The sequence below is a fragment of the Gossypium hirsutum genome, chromosome A12 (assembly GCF_007990345.1).
Source record: "Gossypium hirsutum isolate 1008001.06 chromosome A12, Gossypium_hirsutum_v2.1, whole genome shotgun sequence".
Lineage (NCBI taxonomy): Eukaryota > Viridiplantae > Streptophyta > Magnoliopsida > Malvales > Malvaceae > Gossypium > Gossypium hirsutum.
In genome coordinates this window covers 99,583,616-99,602,469 of record NC_053435.1, presented here as the reverse complement: position 1 = coordinate 99,602,469, position 18,854 = coordinate 99,583,616, and the positions used below count along the sequence as shown (strand labels likewise).

Here is an 18,854-nt window from a genome sequence, read left to right as displayed (position 1 = left end):
ACCAATAAACAAATTAAGAAGCAAAATATATATTAATACTTTTCTTTATTAGGAAATCTAGTATATGGATGTAATGCTAATGCTGAAACGACAATTGGGGAAAAATGAATGATGGCATTATAAAACTATTACCCACCAATTGAAAGGAGAGAACAAATAGGGAATTTCCTAAAAAAGAGTGTGTGCCTCAGCCTCTAACCTCAACATGCATGTGTTATATTTAACAAAACAAACATTCCTTCATATCCTCCTATTTTTGTCTCTTTAAAAACATGTTTCTATCCATTTTTTTTCCTTTGTTCCCCTCCTCTTTGGAAATCCCCTCTCTTATTATCTTATTAGAATCATATAATCTGTCATTCATGGCGGTATGTAATTTAATCTTACACATTTCTTTTATCTCACTTTCAATCATCTTCACATTTCCTAGCCTTAATATATATATTATCGATCTAAAGATTTTTAGATTACATTTGGTATGAGATTTTTTATTTTGGAAGTAAAAATTTTCTTATGAATTTATCCTTTGATTAATTCAATGGGATATTGTTTTCCTCTCAACTTTAGCCTCTTTAATGAGGCTGTAGACTATGTTTTTTCTTTCGTACAAATGAAGAAATACTCCTGCATCAATTAATCAAAGATTAGATTGAAACTTATAAGAGTGATATTTTCCCTATAAGAAAACTTCTTTTCAACCAAACCTTTAGATAAACTTTCCCTCAGAAGTAAATAGTATCTCAGAAATTACAGATTGACAATATATATACTATTATTATTATTGTGTACACCGTTAGTGAAATAAATTAACTTTGCAAACAAGTCCATAATGATGGGGTTTATATTTAGATATTACAACATGATATACATTTTTTAAATATGAAGGTTTGTATTTCGTATATAAGTGAGTGGGAATTGTACAAGAGTATTGATTGAAATTGGATGATGAGGAGCAGGAAAAAGGGAAAGCGTTGCCAAAGTTTGGGGAGTGGGACTTGAAGGATCCAGCAACGGCAGATGGATTTACGTTGATATTCAACAGAGCTAGAAATGAGAAGAAAACCAGAGCTACTGCTCCTCCTCCTCCTAGTATTGTCCCTCAAAAAGTAGATACTATCAATAAACCTCCCCCTTCTCCTCCTAAGGTATCTATCTATCTATCTCTGCTCGATTTCCTAACAATTTTAACTACCACGAATTCATATTCTGAACATTAATCTTATTATAGATTCTTATTATATCTATTCTTTTTTATATCATACTTAGAATTATCCATAACCCCTCTTCAATCCTTAAATAGGAAGATAACATTGCACTGGCAACAATACCAATGCCAATTGAGCCAAGACTCAATCGGTAGATTGCTATCTAGTTAGATAAGAATTTGGATAATAATGATAATAAATGAATTTAAGTATAGGTTGGATTATCCAAAATCATATACTCCAAATATTTTTAACAATTGCACAATTTCAGTTAAGCTTCTGGTACTTTATATTTATTTATTTACTTCTAATTGTCATTTGAACCCACTTTTTCTTTTTTTCAGACCAAATGCTTTTGCTTTGTTAGAGTTTAAAAGGGAGCATTTAGGGGAGATCGGAAATGGAGAATTGAATGATTTGGCTAATGATGAGCAACTTGCCTTTCCCCTATACATATATATATAATATTACACTATTCATAATTGGCTGAAATGGAATGGGACCACCTTCTACTCTTCTAATGTATCTACCTTTTCCTTTTCTTTTTCTTTTTAAAAGATTGCGGGCTTTGTTTCGAATTTACAAATCTTGAGTCATGCTACTCATTATTATTTACAGAGGGGGACCAAGGAGATGGAAGTACAAAGCACAAACGACCACTGACGATTGTATTTTATTCCAATTTTAATATATTTTACAAAATATAAAAAAGAGGAACCTTGTTTAGGAAAACTTCTTATGTGTATGTATATATTCTTTAAAATGCTTACTTTCATGCATTCAACATATACGGTTTAAACCGGACCGACCAGACCAGACCAGACCAGACCAGATCAGTTACCATTTCAAAAACCTGGCAAAGACAACCTACCTAGGAAAGAAGTCGAAGAAGAGGTGAAGTAGTTCACACACCATTTCAAAGGTATTGTATTAGTTTTGTAGTATGACATGAAACCGAGATAATTTACATATCCTGATTTCATTTTCAGCTTCAAAAACTAGCAACACAACAGCATCCTAACTACGATATATTATATATTGCCATCCCCAAAAAGCTTGTGGCAAAGGAACATGGGGTAGAAACAAGATAAATGGATTCTTGCAGTTCAGAAAATAAAATTTAGAATCCTTGCTAATGTCAGATCTAAAAAGCTAGGGAGCTTTGGCTGAAAATTCTTTTTACACAGGCTGCTGAACTGCAGTATCAGTACCACTGGCGATTCCGGTTTGTTCTGTAGCAGCAGAATGGCTGAATGGTGGAGGCTGATCCAGTCCGGCCATTGCCATTGTTGATGGAGCTTCCTGTTTTGAATGGTCAAATTTGCAGGCTGGTCCAAACTTGCAAATACCATAGCGGCTATAGTGTGAGCAGATGGTTTGATCCTGGATTTCAAAAAAAAAAAAAAAAAAAAAGGAGTTGAAGCATTAATTTGTTAAATGTGATCAGAACTGAGAATTGAATTACTATAACCGAAACCGCAATCCACTAAAAGGCCTTTCCCCACGAGCTACATTTATGTAGAAATTCATTTGTACAACAGAATAATCATTAACTAGTTGAAGAAATCAACTACCAATTTCTAAAACATGCAATTTCTATTGATTTTTCTTAAGGAACTTGTTTCAAAATAATTAGAAACATAAGGTGACAAAAAGAAATGAAGCAACGACAATTGTGAGAATATTTACTATTACATGTATTACTTTTGTGTTCATTTTATGTATGCATATACAAGCTTTGAAACAATCTATATCCATATCTGGTTTATATATGTTTCATGGGAAGAACCAAAATAAGCACAAACTTACAGGTCTGAGTGGCAATCCCTTGTCACTGAGAACACATGGAGCCATCTTTGCAACTCTATTTTTTGGATGATGATATTTGCAATTAGATTTAAACTTACAGTCCCCAGTTTTCAGGAAGTAACTACACTCAGGTTGGCCAGGCCGTGCAGGAAATTCATCAGCCACCATCTGAGGCTGGTTATGAGTATAGACAGCGGTTTCAGTTGCAGGGTTATTCATGACATATGCTGGGGCTGGATGCAAACTCCTTTCTGGTGGGGGGTATACAGTTGCCTTGACAAGGCACAAAAAAATAAGGTATTATGCAGAAACATACTGTAATAGGAATAAAAATAATAAAAGTCTGGGAAAGACATCATTTAAGAGATTGTGGGTGAAGGTAAGAACCATGTGATGCTAAGATCAACTCAATAGATGCTATGAACTACACAGCATGCCACGATACACCCATAGATGCTATAGACTCAAGGATAGTATACCACGATTAACACTAATAGCATAAGAGCAATGACAGTACCTGATACCCATTCCATTCTGGGTTTGGTGGCGGAACAACTTGCGGAGGTGAAAACATAATCGGTATATAGGCAGCAGTCTCATTCAATGCCCTAGGTGATGACCAGGGCACCATATTCACTTGTGATGCAGCTTGAGGTGAAACAGATCCACCATTACCATATCTGGAAGTTGGGTCACAAGCCCCAGCAGCTGTAGGATCAGGATGATTAAACCTGCAATTGGCTCCATATTTGCAGGACCCATTACGCATGTAATAGGGGCATTCTTTCTCTCCCTGTGATGAACTAAATCTTTTCAATTCCCAGAATGATTACTATAATTAATCACTAAAACTAGATCTGATACGATTCAGCTGATAGTAGAAAGAACTCGACGAACATCAGGACTTAGTATAGAGTCCACAAATTAAGAGCATAACTACCTGTCGGATAGGCAACCCAAGAAAGTTAAGCTCTAAAATTGGACTCGTTGAAGATTTTGCTGTTGAGTGGTTGAACCTACAAGCATTCCCAAACTTACATCCACCAGTTCTTAGGTAGTACTGCAAAGATCTCCAGCAAATTTGTAACATCAAATAAATGTACCATCAACGAAAGCACATTTCTTAAAGACGTAGCTGAAAATATATAAAGATGAGTTCCAGAAGCATCTGAACAAACACAAAAGATATTTTATAGATCATAGAATAAAAACAAGATGTGATAATGACCTGAAGGACCAGCTACCAAACCAAAACATAGCATAAAAAGCATTCAAATCAAATAAGTAAACACTCATCAAAGTGATGTCCATTACTATCATAAAGAGTTATTGTGCAAACATAAATTAAGAATATTGACCTTACATTCTGTCTGGCTAGGTTTCTCCGTTGATTCAACTTCTTCCTTGACCTTTTCCTTAACAGCCTGCAAACATCATAATTCCAGAACACCCAGAATGACAAAAGTCAGGAGAAAAGGAATAAATATAGGTCTGTAGATAACACCCAAAATCATCATAATTGCTATGGGATACCGGAGCGCGTACCTATGGTACTAGGCAAGGCGTAATGTATACATAGAAAAAACTAAAAGTTGTATTTATATCGACATGAAGACACTCAAATCCCAATATTAGATTATATAGCTGTTGTATGATGATCAACCACTTCAGCGAGGAAAGATGGATTTTTTCCACCAGCTGTCTGAAGCAGAAATAACCACATTTTCCTCAATAATTTAAAAAAACTTACCAGTGATTTTTTTTTTCAAAACTTCAACACTCATACCATATAAAACAACTTAAAGAAAATAAATCAAATTAATCTTTCATAAATTGTACTACTATTATAGAAGCAAAAACAAAAAGAAAGGGGGGGGCATAAAAGCAGCTCTCAATCAGGGAAAGCACTTCAGCACATATAAAGACGATGACTAATAAGAAGGTTGGAAAAAAAGACCTGGGTCGTCCTTCGGATAGGGTGATTAAACTTGCAATCAGATCCAAACTTGCAAAGTCCAGTCTTCATATAATAAGCGCAACTCTCTGCATCCGGTCTCACCGGATAATGCGACCTCTTTCCTTCACTTTGCTTCACGTTTTCACCATCAATCTCGTTATCGTTTCTTTCTTCCTCATTCTCGTCGTCCTCGTCTTCGGCAGCGTTTCCGTCGGCATCGTTGTTACTTTCTCTCTCTCCGTCATCTTTCCTACCAGTCTCCTCTTCTTCCTCCTTCAAATCGAGATTCTGGAGCTGCTGTTGGAGACTGCTTTCTTCGTGCTCGGTTTCAACAGCGGAGTGATTAAGATCATACGGTGAGAGGTCGGGACTCGAAGTAGAATCCGGATCGGGAGATTGAAGCCCTAAGTGAGGGGTTGAATCGGTAGGCGTAGTGTCAGGGACAGGAATTTCTTCAGATTGTGGCATTGTAAATCCACATTTCAAAACCCTAAACTTTGCAGAAGAAGAAAATAGGGAGGGAAGAAAGAGAGAGAGAAGGAATGTCTTTTTTTAGTGGGGAGTGGAAGTGAAAGCGAGTCATTGAATTTGAACCAGCGGCGAATCAAGTCCACATGGCACAGTGAGATGTTACCCCAACTCACTCACTATTTTCATTTCCAAACTCAGTTCGGGTTGGAGATTTTTCTGATTCATTAATTTAATAAATGAATTAACAATATTTTGAAAATCCATTATTTAAAAAATTAAATGCATTTATTAATAGTTCAAATTTATTTTTCATTAGATTATAGTAAAAATAATATATTCTAATAACTATTTGTATTTTATTGATAATATATTATTTTGTATTTAACACAAAACATTAGTTGTTTGCTTGTCTATAAACTTTTAGTTATTATCCGACTGTGTGTTAATAATAATTTCGTTTTCTTCATTTAATTTATAACAACTAACTTCAGCATTTTTTATTTTTTTTTTATTTTTATCAATCACATATTTATTTATACTATAGTTAAAAGAGTTAGTGTTACCATTAACTACGCTTGTTTGATACCTCAGTGAAAAAATTAATTTAATAAAAACAATCTTATAGAATTTTTCTATAAAAGAGTGAGAAAAGTAACAACTAGATGTAGAATATTTTCAATTAATTTTATTTTATTTTATTTATTTTAATATTATATTATTCTATAAACATTTCATGTTTAAATTTTTATTTTTGTTTAGAATAAAGTAAAATGTTTAAAAATTAATGATAAAATGTAAAATATTTATTTATAATTTAAAATTTACATTTATCAAACAATCTAATTATATTTATTAATTAATTTTAAGTAATATATCAAACAATTTTATAACTTAAATTCTGTATTTAAATTTTGCAATACTTAACTTTTAATACCTATCTTTTTAGCACTTAAATTTTCAATTTATCAAATAACACCTCAATTAAAAAATTACCAAAAAAACAATTTTTATAAAATAACATTTGTTATTTTGAGGGTATAATAAGAATAATGAAATTTGAACCCAATACATCATACTCTTAACTAAACTACTTTACCATTTAAATCTTATCATATATTAAAAGATTAACTTTGTATCATCCACCTACCAAATTAAGAGTATTCATAGTTCGGTTAAAACTGAATTAACCGATTGAACAAATCTAATTCGGTTAATCGGTCGGTGACTAAATTTAGTTATGTTGAAGATCGGTTAATGATTTTTTTGAATTTCGGTTATCGGTTAATTCGGTTCGAAATTGGGTAATTAACCGAAATATTTATTGTTTACAAGACTTATATAGTGTTTGATTATTAACTTTTAAGACTTATGTTCTGTAGACTTATGTTCTGTTTCTAATATCTTATTTGTTATTTTCACCTCCATTTAAAATTTTTTTAAACTTTAGCAATGTATTTTTTTATATATTTTATACTTATTTTAACCAAAAGAAAAAAAACATATAAATTTTTGTTAACTGACCGAATTAACCGAAATATTTTGGTTCGGATAATGTATTAAAAAAAAATTGATTCGGTTAACGGTTAAAAATTTTTACAATAAATTTTTTTATTTATCAAAAACCCATTTCTCTTAATCTATACTATGCATTAACATCCCGTTTGGTACTACATAATACTTAAGTATTAAAAAGATGGATAGAATGATAGATGTTATCATATGAAGATGTTAGGTTGTAGGAAGTTATGATATTTATTAATCTTCATATCTTGTGTTTGATGAGGGTTAGAAAGATAAATGTTATTTATGAATATATCATCTTACTCTTAAAATCTTTTAGTTGTTATGAATGCTATTAAGCGGAGGTTCATTATAATTAGTCTTTCACATTTTATCTTTCTTAACTTTTCACCTTTCTATATATTTATAACCGTTTTTTCAATTAATATATTAGAAAATGAGGGGTCTAATCTTCCATATATATATATATATATAGGAGTATACTACTTGTGATGCGTAGAATAATAATAAAAAATGCAATAGATATCCCCTCTATTCTCATATCTATCTCTTATCTATTATTCTTGTGTTCTTTACATTATTATTTTATAACATTAGTTTCATATTTATTTAATTGTTTTCACTATAATTATTATATTTTTCTTAGCAACATTATTATATTTATAAACTTAAAATATAATATATTTTAGTATAAGATAACTCAAATTGTATTTAACCAACTGTATAAAACAGCAAATTGACAATAAATCACAAATAATTCAAAATAGTCCTAATTTGAATATTCTTTTGCAAAAAAAATAAAAAGAATAATTATACTCATTATAAACTAATGTTTATTAGTAAAATTACATTTATATTAAAAATCGTATCATTAATTAAAATAAATTCATTATCCACATTATTTTTCAAATAATCAACCTAAAAATGATAATATCTTCACATAAATATCTAACATCAACGAGTATTCATTCCAAGAAAAGAAATTAAATAAATTAATGAACTCATATGCTCATATGCTTCAATATATTGTTCCAATAAATAAACTATTTTATATAAAAATGATTTAAAAAAATTAAAAGTGATACATGTACTAATTAATAAGATAATATTAGCTTCACAATCTTCTAATATTTAATTTATGCACCGTATTTAATGCTAGTTTCCTAGCAAATTTGCTTAACAAAAATGCATTACATATCAGCCACCTACAAAAGGACTTACCAAAAGATAACACAACACTTGGTTTATTTACTTTAAATTTTAGATAAATATTTTTTTCCCGGATAACAATCTTCCAACCCACATCTCCTTTTGTTCATCTAGGATAGTGAAGAAAACAAGCATATTAATTGGATTAATAGGGATTTTGTAGCAACAAGTTATTTTGTTCAAGATAGTCTTATAATTTTCATCAACTCATCCCAAAGTTGCATAGACCTTTGAGTAATCAAGTGTTCTGTCCCTAAACTCTTTGTTAATTATTTTATACCCTCAACCATTTTGCATCTCTATATCTCAACAATTTCATAAAATTCAGCCTTATTACTAGTATTCATACATGTTTTAGTCTTTCTAGCTCCACCGACTTTTCTAATCTTGACTCTACTAATAGATGGGGACCTTGAAAGGTTATTATCTTCAAAATCCATTGACAAGCCATGGTTTTCAGCTCCATTAAAGCCATCTTCTTCTACACATATACCATTTCCAATGTTCTTAGTTCTACCATTGTCATTCAAAACAAGTTTACCAAATGATAGGCTCAATCATACTATAACAACAAACAAAATGAGAGAGATAAATGACGTTTATTTCATGAAAATAAACAAATGCGTTAACATAAAAACTAATGTGAACATAGAGTTTATCTCAAAAAACTAACATGAATCATGGAGTTAATATATACATATATATTTATATAAATGAGCTTTTTCAAAAAAATAATTTTTCTCATGAAAATAAACAAAAATAAAGTAAAGAAATGGGTTTCAAATTCCTTACTTTGTCTTGGATTAGATTCAAAAGAGAACAGTAGTTAAGAAATTGTAGAGATTTCTATCATTTATTCAAAGCTCACACCAATCTCATGCATTAGAGATAAATTTGAGTATCAGTATAATTTAGAATTTTTGTTTAATCCATTAGAACTACTACCTACATTAAACATAAATATATATTCCTCTTCATCTGAATCAGAATCTGTTTCTGATATTAACTCATATAATATTTCTTCAGGATTTATTTCCTCTTCATAACAAATTTCTAAATCTTGTTCTTCAAGACTTTTAATCATTTTTTTAGCACTTCTCCCTCTATTAGGACATTTGGTGCTATATGACCTTCTTCATCACATATAAAACATTTACATATTTATTTTTTAGATTTTTTAGAAGTTTTTCTTCTAACAATTTTTTTTTTCTTATTATTACCAGTATATTTTTTATTTCCTGGTTTCCATTTAATAAATTTATATTTTCTATTTTTCTTTTTATGTTTTTTATAAGTATTAGGACGTATTGTTTTACATCCAAATTCCCATTCATTTTCTAGAACTTTTGTATAGTGACTATAACTTAATTTATTTTTTACTTGTTTAGCAGCTTTAGTCTGTAAACAATGTAAGGTTATTCTTTCTTTCGCAAAATTGATCCTATTTCCTATAGAATCTATATTTTCTTTTGATATACCTATACCTGCTTCTTTACTATGTTTATATAAATAGGACGTATATTTCTTTATACATATCTCGTCCCATGGCGGGAGTAGTTTATTAAAATATTGATTTTTTCAAAATTCTATATTTTCATTTTTTAACTTTTGATATTCATGAAGAAATTTTTTAGAAAATTCTTCTAGATATCTAATATCGCATAATTTAATTTTTGACAAAGTATAACTAGCTATACTATCTTGATCCTTTTTATCAAAATAACCACAAAATTTTATTTTTATAATATTTGTTAATCCTTTTAAAAGATCTTTAGGAGTACCTATTTGACTAAATAGTTGTCCTTTTTGGACTTTTCCTACTTCTGATTCTTCCCAACGTCTTAAGAATTGTAAAACATCTCCTTGAAAAGTTCTTACAAAATAATTTAAGAAATTTTCTTTTGACCAAGTACCGTTGTTGTTTACAACAATTGTCATTGACTGTGCCCAATCATCTATAGTTTTTTCATAGTCTGATATTGAAATATTAGTTAGGTCTAAATATATTCCACCTTGGGCCACATTTCTTTTATTTAAATCATCTATCCTATGTGGTATAGGTATAGTTTGACCTGGTTGTTGATTAGAAGATTCTCTTGTATATTCGGTTTTAATTTCATTAGTAGTTATATTTTCGGTTTGATTACCAAAAATCCTAGTTGTATTTTCAACTGTCTCAAAATCTTTATTTAAAGCTCTCAGATAATCATCTTTTTGAATATCTGATTCTATTTTTCTTTTACCATAAGGATCTATTTGTTCAATATCCATTGGTTCTAGAAGATAATTTTAGTGAAGATAAGTATTTTATTAATAGTAAAAGGAAGGTTTTTACAAAGAGAGAGTGTTTACAAAGAGAGAATACTGAAAGTAAAAGAAAAGATTTCTAAGCTATTTTTCGATGCCCTGTTTAGGCTTCTTACATTTCTATTTATAGCAAAATTTCTAAACTCCATTTAATTTTTTCTTCAATCCTGAACAGTGTTTCTGATAAGGATGAATTTATTATTGCTTCCACGTATCTTGTCAGTTCTCCCATCATATCTTTGTTTATACATGAATGCCTTGATTTTCAAATTACTGTCAATCTTGAAAATCTTTTTGAATCTCCAAGTGATCGTTATTTTGTCTTTATCCTTCTTGGATATTGTCAAGGTTCCAAGTTTCTATCTCATCCAAGTGTAGAGATTCTGGTGACAGTCTTGGTGAATTCCAAGTTTCCCATGTGTTTCTGATTTCATCAATTATGTGTAATGGATAATCATCAAATTCTATATCAGCTATCTTTTTTAACAGCTTTAATGATTCTTCATCTCTATTTTTCTGGATATTCCAATGTCATCAGCCACTATTCTTCTTCCATCAGTTCAGAGAGATTTTGGTAAATTTGAGAAATTTTAGAGCAAGGATAAAAGTTGTAATTTATTTAATTATATGAGGATATAATTGAAAAAAACAAGAATCAGCTCACAAAACACTTTGTGTTAAATAAATACTACCTCTACATCAGTGATAAATATCACCCAACTTGTGTATAAAAAAATGATGTATTAATTTACATCTCTACCAAACACATGGTTATTTTCATGTTACGTAATACTGACGTATTAAATAATACGATATGTGAGTATCAACCCAACCAAACAAGACATAAGTGATTGGTTGAGTTGGCATCACCCATCAATTATGTCCCAACTCAATAATACGATACGCGAGTATCAACCCAACCAAACGAGAATATCATTTTCTTTTATAATTTTTTTTTGTATTTTTATCATGTTTATAATTATGTGTTATTTTTATATATTTGTAATTTTTTACAATTTTCTATTAGTTAATAATATTTTTTTAAAGAACTATATATTTTTATATTTTTATTAATTTATATATATTTATAATTATTATGATTTGGTAATATTCTTTGACAAATTAAAAACAAAATATCATTTTCTTTGCGGCATGATACAATTATGCCATGCGACAAATATAACCTAAAAATTTTAAGAAATGGAACCGTTAAATTTTAATGGTCAACTATTAAAGTTAACAATTAAAGACCTAGTTGAGTTGAGCAAAGCAAATTTTTTCAATTCAAGATTGGAATTGAGTGTAAAAAAGAGTAAAGACTTAGTTTGATTTCTTTGAATAAATTCAAAGACTTCATGTACCCTTAAGCCATTAAAAATTTATCAAAAATTTATTTCTTTTACAAAACAACAAATATTACTCCACGGGTATAATGAAAATCACAAAATTTAAACCTAAATTATCATATTTTTTTACCAAAATATTTTACCATTTTGAACTAAAGTCATATTTGATTTTTATCAAATTTTTAAAAAAATTATTATATAAATATTTTCACTCGCATTATAATCTAATTTATTTTTTAAACAAACTAATTTATATACAATTGAAAAAGAGAATTAAATAAAAGTTTACTCGTTGTCGTTTTATTTATTTATTCGCAAATCTCAACTCTTAAATCTTAATCTTTCATTACGGTGAAGTTGAAGGCAAATTAAAGACAAGATTGTACTAATTAAAGCATTGAAATGTTCGTCTCCAACTAAATCCACCTTTTTTTTGTGATCTTAAACTCGCAAGTGATCCAAACACAAATTCTTATATATACACTATAGAGTAAATTTGATTTTCAAAATAAAATAATAAAAAAATAATATACTTTAATATAATAAACTTGAATCACTAATTAATTTATTTAAGTGTCAAAATTATTATTTTAATTTTTTAAAATTTTAACTTTCTTTATATATTCTTTAATTTTTTTAATTTTTATTTTCGACATGTAAGGCGAACAGTTAATGAGCATGCGCATATTCTGGCAAAAATGGGATTAAAAATGGAGAACAATACTTACCCTGGTCAGAGAAATGATGGGTCGGAGATTACAGAGGCGGAGGATGGTGATGACGGAGGCCAGATAGACTATAGAATTATGAGAAGAGAACCTTTTTACACTCGACGTTTGATCTTCTCCAGAGGCTGGTTTTCAAAGGAGATATTTCCAAGAGTTTTTTCTTTCTGGAAAACGACAGCTCTTACAGCTGGGTTGTTTTTATTTTCTTTTGATGATTTCCTTTTTAGTTTGTTATGTTTGAAGGCCAAGATCTGGATTGGGCCGATGTTTGTTGGACTTTTACTAGCTTTTTTATTAATACAACCTAGATTTCAAAAGAAAAAATATATATATATAAATTTTGAAATTTTTACAAATATTTTTAGTTTTTAAAAATTATTGTCATTTTTATTGAGAGAGGTCAATTTGCTCATTTTTAAAATTAACAGGGATTAAATAGATATTTACACTAATTTATTATTTGAATAATTCAAATTGTAAAATTCAAATCAGCTTGAACTCGAAACTTGAATTACTCATATTCAATTAACTAGAAATTCAATTTTTATTTTCAATCTTTTTCGAATTGAATCGAGTTTTGCTCTCCCCCTACTCAAAACTCTCTTCATTTTGGATTGGATCCGAATCCCTTCAACTTCCTGAAATTAATCCAAATCTTAAACGACTAAACTTAGTATAATCCAAACCCAAAATGAACATGTTAATGACTAGAAAATACTAACAGAAACTACTTAAGATTCAACAACTACGGTTCAATATTACAATTAATATCATTACATGTCATTTGTCTTCTTTGCACCCCTCTGAAAGTTGCAAGGAAACAGGGCAATGGTCACTCCCATAGAACCCTGCAAATTTTCAAGATCAATGCAGGATGTCTTATATGCCAAAAACAAAGCAAAGTATTTAAATAATACTGGAGTTCCAATAATTTGTTTCTGGCTAAAATTCTTAAAAAAAAAGCTCCCAAAATGTCATTTTCTTGAATAATCCCCTAAACTCTATGTTACTCAGATTCAAACGCAAGTGTCCGATATGGATGTGTCCATCATGGGTTTGCTGAAACTTTTAAAGTTTTTTCATTCAATTTTACCAAGGACACAAGTTAGAACCCTTATAATGCCTCAGGCACAAGGCAGAAAAGAAGTGCTAGGCTGAGTGAAGTAAAGCACAATCCGTATATGTGTGTGTTTTTCTATGTGTCTGTATATAGCATAAGATATATAATAAACTCTAACGTGGATCTATATCTATAAAACAAGCAATTTTTATTGGTCAATATGCATTATTTCCCTATGCTCCATGTCTGTTAATGAATACTCGAATATAGAGAGGTACATAGTTTAATACCGTCACATTTTTCCTAAAAAAAGGTATATGTCTAATTTAAAAAGTGAAAAATAAAAGAAATTGAAGAGACCTTCAATGAGGCGGGCCTTTTTTATGCCTATTGTCTTACAAAAAGGAAGCCTGGGCGCAGCAGGCATGCGCCTGATTAAATGGGCATCACCCAAAAGGGTTCTAGGCGCTTTGTTGTATAGTGCTAAGGTGCAAGGTGCAAGGTGCAGGGATGCCTAGGCGTGCTTGACAACACTATTTCCATGTATTTGGAGGGTTTTTGAAGGATCATATCCTCATACCCTGTCCAAATACATATTGGACAAAAGTGTCGGGCAAAGATACTTTAAGAAAAATGAAGAGTTGGAGTCACATAGTCTTTACTTCTATGGTTCCCATATAAAATAAAAGTTAGGGACTTATTTGGTTACAGGTTAAAGGTTAAAGGCTTGCACATACAAATTAAAATAGTTAGAAGCTTATTCGGGTACTGTAAAAGGATAGAACCTTACTGAGATGAAAGGGTAAAGTTCAGGGTCTTCTTTATTTTTTATTTTAGCCATTGTTTTTCTATGGTGACTTCTAATTTAAATGCTTCCATTTGCCTTTGTATGATATTCATGGTATACTTGCGTGTTTGAAAAAGAAGGCAACTCTATACAACATGATAATGGAGATATGGATTTGAAGGTTCATAGCTAGCTACCTAAAGATATTGAAGAAATGTGACCATGTGCTTGCCACTTGGCCCACACAAGCAGTCAAGCAACTCAAGCTAAAAAAAATGGCTTACACTAGCTCAACGTTTTATTGTAGCCAAGAGAAAAAAGGAAAAATTCACACCTTCTAATTCAATCCCTTTCCCATGCATTTCACATTCAGCAATTCTTTCCTTAAGCTTCTCTGAAACAATGAAATAGTCTATTCTCATTCGTTTTCCTCGATACCTGAAATAAAACCACCCATGATGCATCCCAAACAGAGATTAGTAAATTATCTCCTACAAAAATAGATACTTAACACATTTAAATAGGTTCATAAACTCCATCCAAAAATGGTCCCAACGCCTTTGAATAATGTTAAGAAATATAGGAACAATCAATAACCACAAAAAATAATATAATCATAGATATTTAAGTAGGCATAAAAATTACGTACTTCCCAATGGGGTGCCCCGACCATGAAAACCCACATTCCATGTCCTTCTCCTTGTGCAGGTATCTATATGCGTCTACTAACCTTCCCCTGAGCATAATCCACAAAATTCTTTAAAGTAGATTGAAATGAAAATCAAAGAAAAGATGATATGATTATATCTCATTACATGCAGATAAGTGAAAGTATTAGCTCAAGCTTTTCAGGTTCTTAATCATAAGTTTCAACTTAGGTCAAATGGTCGTGTCGAGATAATATTACTGTACAGATCATGGTTTTAACTTTCAATGTGTTAACCATAGAAGAAAGGGTTTTCCAAAGAAAAGACACACTCTTTCAATATTGCCCCAAAGCGCTTCCTCTCAGCTAAGGTAAATCCTGGCTGCCCACAATCCTGCGCATCATTGTGGACTATCATGTCAGTTATTCTTAGATATAGAGTACACCACAAAGAACTACTCCATATGTGGATCTTAGAGGAACTACGGCAGTTTAATGCATTCAATGTTAAGATCAAATTTTCAAATTTGTAAATTCTTTATTGCAAGGCCCACATCAGCAAAATTAAGTGATACTTCAACCAGCAAATTTCATTTCTATGGTAATCCCAACCCATCAACTTTTGAACTAGATCCAATATCACTTGGTGGACCACCTAAGATGATCAATTTTGCACCACCAATTGTGATCTAACTGCCACATGGATTTTTGTGGTTTGCCTAAAGTCAGCAGGTATGTGTCAAATACGGGTATGTTAAAATATTTTGGAATATATTTGGAGGGTCCTTAGAGGATCATATGCCCACACCCATGTTCGAATATGTGTCTGATATGGGTGTTAGACATTGCTACTTCAAGCACAATGAGAATCAAAGCAACATATATTTGTCTTCTAGTTTTGATATTCAGCTGTGTTGGGGATCAAGTTTAAAATGAATATATCAGCATGTAATGTGAACTAAAAAAATATCATGATAATGTTTACAAATGGTTCTATCAAATTTAACCCTCAGTGAAAAGAAAAAGACAGAAGAAGTTGATAACCTCTTTATTTGGAGGAACATAACCATTCATCTTTGCTGCACTGAAGAATTCCGGATGACTCACATCGATATCCTCATGGCTAGATTAGAAAAGGAACTTTATAACAACACTGTTCATTAGTAAAAGTGATGTATTCTATGAACCTAAAAAGTTTATTAGTCCACCCACCCCTTCACCACCCGAAGAACTCACCTAACATTCAAATCTCCACACCAAATAAGAGGTTTATCTGACGATTGCACAACAAACTCTAGAAGCCTTTTATCCCACTTTCTTCTCCGCTGGAAAGAATTTTCCTCCTCTTTCCAACCATTGTTTGGTGCATATGTATTCAATATGCGGAGTGTCTCAAATTCAGCTAAAATAACCCGGCCATCTGGTTCATGCTTTGAAACTGACAAGGAATTTGGTAAATATATAACATCCAAAGAAATATGGAAGAACATAAGACACGGAATATCTCCTATTAATTGGTTGTATAATATGGTCCCAATGTACAATCACTAGGACAACTAAAAAGGGTGTGCATATATTCATATCCACACACAAACACGCAGATTAAATATGGAGAGAGAATATTGAAAACTTTTTTCTCAAGTGCAGAAAAGCATAGAATAGAGGATTTTTTTTTCCTTTTGAGCCTAGTTCCTATGCAAAAGGTTTATAGTTTCAAATGCAGTCCTGTAGGAAAAATTTTCCCTACAAGGAATTTGAAGAATTGGTGTTTGCAAACAAATATACCTGTTCCATCAAGAGAAAAAGAAACTTTTAATGGTCGAAGACACTTCTTTACTAACAATGCAGTGCCTGCATATTTTGTGTCAGCCAGAGACCACCAAACATGATAATTTCCAAATGGTGGACTAGAAAGAGCGCGCATCAATATCTGCATGGTTTAGAAAATTATGAGTAGATCACAAATAAACCACATGCATTACACTGATGTGAAACTGTTCTGAACGGGCTATTTAGGCTCTTTACTTTTAAGGAAAAAACACTGCCTTTTTTGTAGCCTAGCTGAAAATGATATAACAATTTATCAGGGAGCAAAAGATGATGAAAATATGCCAAAGCATTACAAACCACTCCATGCATGCTCACATGTATGTATTAAAGTGAAAACTGTACTTTATAATAGGATGCAATCACATAGGATCCTCAAAGGTTATACAGCATGTTTACACGCTGTAATTTGTAACTCTTGCAATTAACAAAAGACAGTGTTGTATGATTTTAAAAAAATGTATAAAAATAATAGACTTATGCTGCTATGAAGATGATGATAAAGATTCAAAAGAGTCTTTGCATTATGGTTGTCAAGGAGAATATAAAACACACTAGGGCAATAACCATAGAGAAGTGATGGGACAAACACGAATTGAACAAATAGAGTTAACATTACGGTAGCATGAGAGAAAAAACTTACCTGCTTTTCTTCTCTGGAGGAGTTAGTATCATCTTTTAACTCTCCTGGCTTTTTAGGTGCACCTTTTGAACCAGCAGCTGGCATCCTTACTTCCTACCATTGACAGACTATTAGATGGTTTCTCAACAAACACAAAGAAACACTAACTGTAACACCCATAACCATAATTCAGCATAGGCATATATGAACCAATGATATAACCAATATGAAGCAATATGATTAACAACCAATATGAAACAATGTGATTAACAACAAAATACAGGAATTAACAAAGAACCTCCTAATTACCAGGTAAAACAATCTAGCACATATAAATGAACTTTGAGAAAACAGCATTAATATCTTCAAATAGAACTCAACAAGAATCTGCCTTCTGCCCCTGAAATTAATCAGATAAATGATTATGTTCGCATGTTACTTGGACTCTCTTGTAGATGTCAGATACATGCATGCAAACATGCATGTATATGTTCAATTTTTCCTAGGTTTTGCATGTATTAGGAGGATCTTTGGAAGATCATATCCCAAACTCATGTCTAAGAAATGGGAAAGACGCAAGTGTCGTACATGGAAAGTTCAAGAAAAAAGGAAGACTTGTAAAATAGTTTTGTTCACATGTTGCGACAAGAAAAAGATAGCTGCTAGGGTAGAGTACAAGCTGATTTTCAGATTGAGCCAATAGGCAGTTCATAATCAGTAATCACATTGCCATTTAACTGCATTTAATCCTCTTGCAGAACAACCCTTTCGCTACCTCACAAACATTTTAAAATTGCTGAGAATGGAAACAATTAACAACAAAATAAACAAGGAGGAGGCATCATCAAATGTAAAACAACTCTCCTTTAGTTCCAAATGCAGCAAAAAGGGGGGGGGGCGGGAAGAAGTCTGTTTCACTTAAACCAGTAAATACCCAACTCTCGCCAACAATCATCAAAGCCCCTCACAAAAACGAAAACAACAAAATATCAAGAAGGTAGGAGAAAGTAAGAGAAAAAATTCACCTGTATAGCGATGACATCAGGGTCGAGATTGGAAACGAAATTGGAGAATTCGGGCCAATTGGACTTGACTCGAAGAAGCAAACTGTTAGCGTTCCATGTGAGGAACTTCAATGGCTCTTTCTTGACGTCCACTTCAGGTAGCGCATCGCCGTTTTCAGCACCATGTTTGGAAGGAGAAAGCAAGGGCTTCTTGGCAGAGCCTTCCTTCTCGATGGGTTTGAAGAATCGCTTCATCGTGTTGCTCACAGTTCAAAGTTCGTACGTTCCCAACTCTCGTTATTTTGTCGTTGTTGAACTGATTCATCTGAAGAAAGAAAATTTAAAAGGTTGGATT

The 18,854-nt window shown here is 31.4% G+C and overlaps 2 protein-coding genes and 2 long non-coding RNA genes across 7 annotated transcripts; 1 reads left to right on the top strand and 3 right to left on the bottom strand.

Annotated features, from left to right (window-relative positions):
- The first annotated feature begins 239 nt into the window (after positions 1 to 239).
- On the top strand, positions 240 to 2,889 carry LOC121211061 (uncharacterized). 2 transcript variants are annotated; one of them, XR_005906438.1, is made up of 5 exons: positions 240 to 368; positions 957 to 1,145; positions 1,550 to 1,727; positions 1,824 to 2,127; positions 2,393 to 2,889. It is a non-coding gene; the product is annotated as an uncharacterized lncRNA (long non-coding RNA). The 2 variants fall into 2 exon arrangements; XR_005906437.1 differs by having other exon boundaries at positions 289 to 368; positions 886 to 1,145.
- On the bottom strand, positions 2,106 to 5,638 carry LOC121211060 (zinc finger CCCH domain-containing protein 13). Of its 2 annotated transcripts, XM_041083265.1 has the most exons (6): positions 4,972 to 5,638; positions 4,373 to 4,438; positions 3,955 to 4,074; positions 3,532 to 3,807; positions 3,015 to 3,287; positions 2,106 to 2,588 (listed from the first exon to the last, which is right to left on the bottom strand). In XM_041083265.1, exons 1-6 carry the CDS (start codon positions 5,437 to 5,439, stop codon positions 2,385 to 2,387), a joined length of 1,407 nt encoding a protein of 468 aa, XP_040939199.1. In that variant the 5' UTR covers positions 5,440 to 5,638; the 3' UTR covers positions 2,106 to 2,384. The 2 variants fall into 2 exon arrangements, with proteins under 2 accessions (XP_040939199.1, XP_040939200.1); XM_041083266.1 differs by lacking the exons at positions 3,955 to 4,074; positions 4,373 to 4,438; positions 4,972 to 5,638 and having other exon boundaries at positions 3,015 to 3,265.
- A 3,744-nt stretch (positions 5,639 to 9,382) lies between these two features.
- On the bottom strand, positions 9,383 to 12,774 carry LOC121211059 (uncharacterized). Of its 2 annotated transcripts, none has more exons than XR_005906436.1 (2): positions 12,554 to 12,774; positions 9,383 to 11,025 (listed from the first exon to the last, which is right to left on the bottom strand). It is a non-coding gene; the product is annotated as an uncharacterized lncRNA (long non-coding RNA). The 2 variants fall into 2 exon arrangements; XR_005906435.1 differs by having other exon boundaries at positions 9,383 to 10,903.
- A 304-nt stretch (positions 12,775 to 13,078) lies between these two features.
- On the bottom strand, positions 13,079 to 18,854 carry LOC121211058 (DNA-(apurinic or apyrimidinic site) endonuclease). The gene is made up of 9 exons (XM_041083264.1): positions 18,521 to 18,854; positions 17,517 to 17,609; positions 16,832 to 16,976; positions 16,283 to 16,484; positions 16,091 to 16,169; positions 15,379 to 15,440; positions 15,050 to 15,136; positions 14,735 to 14,838; positions 13,079 to 13,401 (listed from the first exon to the last, which is right to left on the bottom strand). Exons 1-9 carry the CDS (start codon positions 18,752 to 18,754, stop codon positions 13,334 to 13,336), a joined length of 1,074 nt encoding a protein of 357 aa, XP_040939198.1. The 5' UTR covers positions 18,755 to 18,854; the 3' UTR covers positions 13,079 to 13,333.

Bases quoted from the DNA above. Each gene is read 5' to 3' on its own strand.
- LOC121211060 (XM_041083265.1), bottom strand. From the start codon at position 5,439: ATGCCACAATCTGAAGAAATTCCTGTCCCTGACACTACGCCTACCGAT. The intron at 4,439-4,971 runs GTCTTTTTTTCC...TGATGTTTGCAG, and splicing joins CTATCCGAAGGACGACCCAG to GCTGTTAAGGAAAAGGTCAA. The intron at 3,288-3,531 runs GTACTGTCATTG...TGCCTTGTCAAG, and splicing joins CAGAATGGAATGGGTATCAG to GCAACTGTATACCCCCCACC.
- LOC121211058 (XM_041083264.1), bottom strand. From the start codon at position 18,754: ATGAAGCGATTCTTCAAACCCATCGAGAAGGAAGGCTCTGCCAAGAAG. The intron at 15,441-16,090 runs GTTATCAACTTC...AATGATGCGCAG, and splicing joins ATGTTCCTCCAAATAAAGAG to GATTGTGGGCAGCCAGGATT. The intron at 15,137-15,378 runs GTGTGTCTTTTC...GATTATGCTCAG, and splicing joins TTTGGGGCAATATTGAAAGA to GGGAAGGTTAGTAGACGCAT.